This window comes from Phlebotomus papatasi, chromosome 1 (genome assembly GCF_024763615.1).
Source record: "Phlebotomus papatasi isolate M1 chromosome 1, Ppap_2.1, whole genome shotgun sequence".
Taxonomy (NCBI): domain Eukaryota; kingdom Metazoa; phylum Arthropoda; class Insecta; order Diptera; family Psychodidae; genus Phlebotomus; species Phlebotomus papatasi.
In genome coordinates this window covers 74,082,592-74,091,515 of record NC_077222.1, presented here as the reverse complement: position 1 = coordinate 74,091,515, position 8,924 = coordinate 74,082,592, and the positions used below count along the sequence as shown (strand labels likewise).

At 32.2% G+C, this 8,924-nt stretch overlaps 1 protein-coding gene across 1 annotated transcript; it reads left to right on the top strand.

Moving 5' to 3' along the window:
* The first annotated feature begins 808 nt into the window (after window positions 1-808).
* Window positions 809-8,697, top strand: LOC129801703 (FAM172 family protein homolog CG10038). Its single transcript, XM_055846989.1, has 7 exons — window positions 809-2,446; window positions 2,522-2,621; window positions 2,683-2,798; window positions 2,871-3,058; window positions 3,118-3,313; window positions 8,167-8,328; window positions 8,394-8,697. Exons 1-7 carry the CDS (start codon window positions 2,417-2,419, stop codon window positions 8,577-8,579), a joined length of 978 nt encoding a protein of 325 aa, XP_055702964.1. The 5' UTR covers window positions 809-2,416; the 3' UTR covers window positions 8,580-8,697.
* The last annotated feature ends 227 nt before the right edge of the window (window positions 8,698-8,924 follow it).

The following is an 8,924-nucleotide window of genomic DNA, read 5'->3' as shown; positions in this document are numbered from 1 at the left end:
AATGCGCTTTTAATATGTCATTAAGTCACTTGTGTAGTATTGGAAGCACCGATGCGACGTTTGTAAGAATTACTGAGTTTGTTTGTCTTATTCAAAAGATAACTCTCATGCGATGCGTGTGCAATTTTTACTAACCTTACAGATTAGTTGAGAATTCAAATATTGGGTCTAATCGCAAGTTAAGGACTTTATCTTTATTACAGTGCAACGAGTTTAGTTCCATTATTAAGTTAAATATTAATTTTAGGTCTTAAAATTAAAGGTGTATTTCAAATATCATGTTCCTCCTCAATCCGACTGGTCGACAAATCACTGTAACTGAAGTATTTTCCACTTGAGTGTTTTTCTCTTTCTGCAATAATTCATTAAAGTTAGTTTTAATTTTTTTTAATAGTTAAATTAATTTTAAGTTTTATTCATAAAGTGTTAGAAAGCCAAAGTTAAATCCATGACCTTATAGTTTTGTGGTTTATTTAATTTTAAGAAAAAATGGGTGGTCGAGAAGAGTAACCCCATGTGGTCGAGTAAGGGCCTCTCTGATATCACAGTGGTCGAGTAGAGGAACAGTTTACATTATTGAAACAGTTTAGTTTTTAGTAACTTAAAATCAGATTATGACTAATTGAAGTTCACAATTAGATCGATGAAGATCTATTCTATAGTTTTAGGTAAAAATCCTATGAAAAAGTACAAATTATAACTGTTTTTCAGTTATAGTTATAGTTTTTTCACAAAATCTATCCTTAAAGTGGTCGACATAGGGTACTTTACCTTGCAAAAAAAAATCTAGGTAACAAGATGTAGAGGGGATGAAGTTGAAGTAAAATAGATAATTGATTTAATTAAAGCACCAAGGCACAATTTTCGATAGGAAACATTTATTTTAAACTTTACGATCACTTTATCGTTCATAAAAATTTATATTTTAAGCAAAAACTAACGACTTGTAAAATCGACCACTTAGAATATAAGTCGAACAACTCGATTTTTTACAAAACCGTTTTATTCGGATTTTTGGGTAATTCTTTATACTCCTTAACCTTCCCTGTACTGTAAATATTATACTTGAAAGATAATTATTTTCAAACTTAAAGTTATAGAGATTTTAAATCTCAAAAATCTTTTTTTTTTGTTTCCCTCCTTTAATCCCGGTTAGGTCTTAGGCAACAAGCCTATTTTGACCGCTTGCCCAATAAAAATAAATAACTAAGTAAATAAATAGATAAATAAATAAATAAATAATCGCTTAATAATAAATAAATGAATAAAACATACTTCGTACACATAAACACTTCTTTGAGTGAATAAAGCTGATTACCAATGAATTTAAACGTTAATTCTGTTTCTCTTTACGAATTTGGCTATTATTTTCAGTGGTCCAACTAGCTTGCGCTCTATACTCAATGCTAATATGTCCCTAACCTGGAGGTTAGAGTTAGAGGGCAAAGCATTGCACAAGCTAACAAGCTCTTCTCTACCATCCCTGAAACGAGGACATCTGAAGAGGACATGATCAATGTCCTCATACTTGCCACAGTAGATCTCACAGAGTGGGTCCTCGATAATATTTACTCTATGGAAATGGGCTTTAAGGACCAGCGCACAATAATTTTTGTTTGTAAACAAGTTTTCAAAGTTTTCTATGAGAGTGAACGAGATGACTAGATCTAGATTTCGTTCGCTTTCACTGAAATGCCAAAAATATGTTTACAAAACAAAAGTTATTGTGTGTTGGGCATAAGTTTATTGAGTTTGCATAAGTGAGTGGTTTGAGTTCAATTTACTTATAGTGAAAATGGTTTCCCTATTTAAATCTCCAATCATCTTAAACCTAGATTGTGTATTACAATCGGGTAAAATTGAATGGCAGTATCTTCCGAGGTCGTCCACGTTCCAAGCCATCTTCCACTGACACAGACACTCCCACCTGGTCAATGCGAACCAATCTTCCATTCTTGTTACTTCTTCTTGGACAACTGACGAACGCGCTCCCTGCCTCGCTGCTGCATCCGCCATATCATTGCCGACATCTCCTACATGCGAAGGAACTCAAAAATCTTATAATCTGCATGTAAAATCTCAGCTTCAAATCCATTCAAATCGCTCTTCTGTAAAATTTGCTTACAAAAAGATCAATGAATTTTAAAGTGAAAACTTTAATAAATTTAACATTAATACTGGACATGCAATCATGTAGGCAGGAACGTCAATTAAAAAAAGGCAAAGTTTGACGAAAATTGCTTCTAGTTTGTAGACTCCATTATAAGATACAACAGTGTTTCTTTTTTAATTTGCAAAATATTTTGAAGATGGTGAAAATAAGAATCAGTATATCTTCAAGTACTTTGGGATTAATTCTTTCGATATTTTACGCGATATATCGCTGTTGGGGTCGTGTAATAAATAAAGTAAATAAATGTGGCTGTCAAGCAGAAAAACATTATTGGTCTGTGTTTAAAAATCTCAATTAAAATAGTGTTTATAAGTGCAAAAATTTACGCGTTTGATCTATTAATTGTAGCTCTGTACTTTGGTGTTGCGTTTTAAGTTGACCAACAGGGCAATGCATCACGCAAATTCCGTAAAAACACTCGCCGACTTTGGATATGGTTTCAACGAAGGTGACATTTTTGCTAATTTTTTGGGTCAATCACCTGAATTTTCAATATTTTTCCAATTTAGCCGGCCAATTGAGGCAGATAAATCCTGTCAGTGGAACTCTAACTAATAAGCCATTTGAATTTGCTATATTTGAGAAGAAGGCCCACAATCAGAAACGCTATGAGGAATTGGGAGAAGTAAAAAAATAATGTCTCAAGCGGAAATTGAATCAAGTATTCACGGATGGTTTCTTTAAATGCATCTTCCAGGTCATTACGGATTATGTTTACAACCTTCTGGAGGCAAGAGGGATGATAAAGCTTCCCATTCCTGTTGATGCACCTCTGGGAAGTGGCACCTTCATTTACTCAACCACTAGAGAACTTTGCCGACCAGAGAAACTAATGATTCTTATCCATGGAAGTGGAGTTGTTAGAGCAGGCCAGTGGTCGAGAAGGTATCCAATAAGTTTTCTTTTCGAAGAGAACAGCCCTTAATGATATGGTGTCCTTTTAGCCTCATTATCAATGATTCTATTTGGAGTGGTACGCAGCTCCTGTACTTAGAGGAAGCAAGAAAGCAAGGATATGAAGTTATTATAACCAACACAAACGACAACTATCGAGACGAGAAAAGCATTCCCGGTAGCGAAGACTCAATCTCGCATGCGATGTACGTCTGGAAACATTATATCATTCCTTCAAACCCAAAGGTAAGAATCTTCACTGAAATTCTATGAAAAATAAAAATTTTAGTCGCTACTTTTTGGGTAAAATAATTAATTTGAAAAACTATTAATCCAATTTAATAAGAGAATATTCAAAAATACAATTTTGACTTTATTAACAGCTTTCTTACTGTGTTTATCACACTTGAACATTAAAATTTTAATATGATTCACATTAATTGTCGCTGGTGAGAGTCCAAATGTGTAATTTGTGTGTTTGAATCATTTTATATTCAAAATTTGATCTATTTGTTGATAAAAAGGTAGACTTGGCCCGCAAAATTTGATATAAATTGATTTATAGCATTAATGCGAAAAATTAATGCGATTTTTTCTTTAATTTTTTAATGTGAAAAATATTTATGCTTTAGGTAAATTTAAACTTATTTTTGCAGGCCAAGTCCACTTCTTTATCAATAAATAGAAAAACCCCAAATATTAAGTGACTCAAAGACACAAATAACAAATTTGGACGCTCACAAACGACAATTAATGTGAATCACATTAAAATTTTAATGTGCAAGTGTGATAACGCAGTAAAAATCATTTATGTGTTACAATAATTAATTTGCGTTATTGTTTTTCATCAGTAAACAACCGTTTAGTTTAGACAAATTTTATTCTTATATTTAGTTGTCGATCTGATTACACAAAGTATAAATCTATTGAAAACTTAAAAAAATAATTATCATTTGTCAAGATATTTTTTTTTGCTTTCATTAGCTTTTATTTGTTATTGTTATTGCAAGGCTCAAAATATTGGAAAATATTTTTAAAAATCAATTTATAAAATTTGGGATTGGGAATCCTTGTTTTTTCCATTTTGTTCAGTACACTTTTGTTTTTCCCGGTTTGTCTTTGGAACCTTTGTCTTCGGTAATTTTTGTTTTTTTTTTTGGAAATCTTGCCTCTCATACATTTTTCAAAAATATCGGTAATTTTACACATTTTATAACTTCCCACGAATTTCCCTTTTCTCAGTAATTTACACTTTGCCCCAACGGGCGATACTGATAACTTCCCAAAACACAGAAAATTTCCCTTTGTCTCAAATGACGAAAATAAAAACTCCAAAAAAGAAACACCGTTGTAACTTTATTATTTTATTTAATAAAATATACTTACTTGTGTAAAATATTATGAAAGACAAGATTTTCTAAGATAAAGTTTCCAAAAAAAAACAAATAATACCGAAGACAAAGTTTCCAAAGACAAACTGTGAAAAACAAATGTGTAAAAAACAAAATGAAAAAAAACAAAGATTCCGCTAACCATAAAATACAACTAAAAATTGAGATATTTTTGAATAATAGAAAAAACTCAGAAAATTCAAAATTAGATGAAATTAAACTTAATTCGGGAAATATGGTAGAGGAGACTGGGGCAAAAAGTCACAAATCGAAAATTACAAAATTCAATATGTTCCAAGATAAATTAGATAACGGCTTAAATTTTTTTCCATGGATAGCTTCCATAGACCTTCTTCGATGTTGTATGTTTCTTTCGAATTCGAACAAGGAATTTAGAAAATAAAAAATATCGAAATTTTTAGCCCTATTTTTGAAATATTTTCCTTGCAGAAGATAACAATTATTACCTATTTATTCTCCAAAATTGATGCACTGGTGAATATTTTCCAAATAATTTGGATTATTAGAATGCGAATCCGCTATCTATTTTAGAATTTCACAAAAGTTTTTTTTCTCCAGAGATCCTTTTATTAAAAATGGCCACTTGGGGTAAAAAGTAACAAAAGGTATGGAGCGAAAAGTAAGATAAACCGAAACAATTTATGATGTCTCACGGCAAAAAAACATCAATGCAATGTTTCGCCGCTTGTTGTTTGCATTGGTCAAAAAATTTGCAGTCTTTTGTGTGTTTTTTTCTAAACTAGCTTGAAAAGCGTTTTTATCGTTCAGATAGAGAAAACGGTGTTTTACAAAGGTGTAGAGGAATAAATGTCCTATGAAAATATGTTATCGAGGATTTTTTTTTAAATTTACGGAATCCCGTAAAAAAGCGAATCAAAATGTGATAACATCCCATGCTTGATACTATTCGCCCCAGCATTTTTGAGAATGGTCACAAAATTACGTTTTATAAAACGGCTCGATAAATGTATTTCCTTACAAAATAGAGGAAAAATACTTTCAGAAAGTTGTAGAGCGGTAAATTTCCTATAAAACTGCGCTAATTAGAAATTTCTGGAGCGTACGAGTAGTTTGTAAAAAAATAAAATATCCGTATTGTTACTTTTTGCCCCAGTCTCCCCTACTATTATCAAGAAAATTATTTTTTTATAATTACTTAAAAATGCTTAATTTAATGATATTATTCGACTGAAAAAATTCAAATATTTTTTTAATGAGAATAATGTGTCAATTTTTCAATATAAAAGTCTTTAAAATTTATCTCACAATTGAGAGGATATTCATAATTGAAGGTAGAAAACGTGCATTTAAGTAAACTGTCGATTTTGATTTTATTGTTTGAACCAAAGCACTTCCATAAAGCAGATTAAGGTAGTTCCGCGGGGTTCAATTTTTTTCCTAAAATTTTTACTAAGTAAAACTGCCACATATGTAGGGTGAAAGGAACACCTATTGAAACTTTAAGAACTCGTGTCAGGACCTATTGACATCCTACTATGCACCATTTCGAATGCGAAATTAGGACACTTATTCATATCGAAAAACGTAGATTAAGGAAAAACGCCATATTACTTACATTTTAATAGATACCTTAAATTAATAAATTTCAACATTTTGACAAAAGTGTCAATAGGATTTCCCTGACGAAGAGGTGTTCATTCGACCGTAGTGTTTCTTATAAACATATAAAGGGATTTTAAAACTTCGTATTTAACATTTCGTATTTTACAGAATTGCAATTTTATAAAATCATGGGAGCTATATGCCTCGGGTCTGAGTGTAGAGTCGAACGTCATGCTTTTTAATTACTGATTTATTTTATATTTTATTGCTCAAACTCAAAAAGAGAGCAGTTGTATAATCCACTTTTTTCAACTTGTGACACACCTAAAGGCCAAACGGTAAGAGATATCGACTTCCAGTCTTCGACGACCCCCAAATAAGTCAACATTATCTAGGACAGTCTTTTTTTCCCCCGACCGCCTCCTTCCCCTCCAAAACCATGTTTTTTTGCTTATTTCGAACAACGCTCCTTCGATTTCTTTCGTTTTCGAATAGTCAAGACAAATATTTCGTTCTCGGACATCTATTTTCGAAAACCATTTCGATATCGAATTTTCGAAGATCAAAGTTGAAACACTTTGATCTGATTAAGTTTGTCAGATGAATATATTCCAACGTCCCGACAAGTATGTTTTTCCAAAAAAAAAAATGTCTCCGAAAATCCATTAAAATGAATTTTGTAGTAATTCCGTGAGTTTATTTTGTGTATTTAGCATGAAAACTATTATTTTTGTGAAAAACGCTGCTGGCTACTTGAACTTTTCCAAAACAGTTTTTTTTAAATGTATTTTTAATCTTTCTACGAGTGTTCCTCCTTTTAAAAAATAAATTTATATAGGTTTATGTATACGCTACCTTCGGATGATTTATGCTTCGCACAAATCTACCTTCGGATGATTTATGCTTCGCACAAATCATTTTTTTCAATGTGTTATAAATTAATTTGGTTCGTTATAATATTATATTTTAATAGCTAGTCAAAAGGCTCAAATTTTCAGAAAAGAGCTATGGGTGAAATCCATAAGGAACATAGAGAAAAAATTAAATTGTCCGAAGCTTGAGTCGTCCGAAGGTAGCGCGCTTTCCCCTAGACGTGATTCCTACACAATCACACCTATTTTTGATGCACCATTTTCTTTTAGAAAGCATATTTTTTTTAAATTAGCTTCTTTACATTTGAAAGGCCCTCGCAACTAGAATAAGTGTTTAAAATTAAAGACGCATTTAAGAAGTTTTTTTTTATACAGTCTTCAGATTTAAGGTTTACCCTTGTGGCTCAACTTCTCTGATTTTGGGATAGTTTTGAGTTTGTATTGAATGTTAAGGCCAAATTATCCGTTACATTTTTAAAAACCTTTCTCTATTAGTTATTTAGGATTGCAAGAGATTGGGGAACTGGGCTAAACCGACAAAACCTCTAGTTTGAAACCTGTATTATATTTTGTACTTATTTGTTGAAAGTTTTAATACATTATAGCTCATTAGTTTGACACTTTACAATTAAAGATTTTTATTGGACTACAACTTACATGAATTGGCTTTCAAGGTTGATTTAGACTTATAGAGTTTTAATAAATTAATAATTTATCTCAGAATTGAGGAATATTTCTCTGAAATTATTTTATAAAAATTTATTTTCTTTGTCCCAAAACATTCTATAAGATTTTCCTTAGCATAATAACTTGTTTGAAAGCGAACTGTAATACTTTCATCTAATTATAATGTTCATCGATTTATTATCCCCAAATATTTGTTTTGAATCTTCCTAGATAATCAAAATTGCGGATATTTTGAATATTTCACGCCCTCATAAAATGTTTCAAAAATATTTTTGACACAAACAATCTTATCTATTTGATTTTGGGTTACAGAATTTTCCATGAGACAAACTCTGTTTATAAATTTAGTTCATGTTTTGAATTTCACGTTAGAATGATCCATTTAAGTTAATTCTTAGTCCACAATATGGACACTAATGTGACCATGAGAAAGACAATAGAAACAAAATCTAATTTAAGCGTAACATTAAGTGTTCTTGCTTCTCAAGTCCATGTCAGAATATGATTTCAGGGGTTTTTTTTGCATAATTTTGCATATATTGGATTTTTTTTCATTTTGTTGCAGGCTGTGGCAATTGTGGCTCACAGCTATGGAGGAATTGTGACGATGGAATTAGCTAAGAAGCACCCTGCATTCTTCAAGGATAAGGTCTTTGCGATCGGTTTGACGGATTCTGTGCATATAGGAATAAAGGGTTTGAAGGATTTCAAGGAGCATATTAAAAAAGTAAGATTGGATGAGAAGGGATTAATTTTTTAAGGGGATTTTGAATGTGGAATTGTTTGTTGCAGATTTCGCGAAATTGGGTGCGTTCGGAAAAGCCACTGGACACGAAGCTGGAGAGTGGAGATCCCAATGATGTCCCTCACTATTCTGCTGGACATATGCAGCACGAATACACGTCGTCTACGTGCATGAGCGCTCTGTTTGACTTCTTCAAAGATCGCTATGAAGCTAGCGAACGGCGTGAGATGTGAAGTTGTGGGGGCTTTCGGAGTCGCCCCATTTGGGGTTAAACGATCAAAGGTCCCCAAAAAAGTGTATGTGGCGTGTATGCTGAACATTGATTTGATAATAAAATTAATAAGATACAAATTGTGCCTTAATCGGACTGCACGGTGTCAAATAAGTGGCAGACCTCTTGTGTATGCCTTGGACCTATGGCTCCGATGGGTGTTGAAAGTTGAAGCCCCCGGTTGCGACCCTAATTTGCGGGGTGAAATATTTTCAGAGCGATTTGAATTTGTTTGTTTTCATTTCACATCCAACAATATTTAATTTAATTTTAAACGCCACAATCTTATTCAATTGTGGAAGTCTTG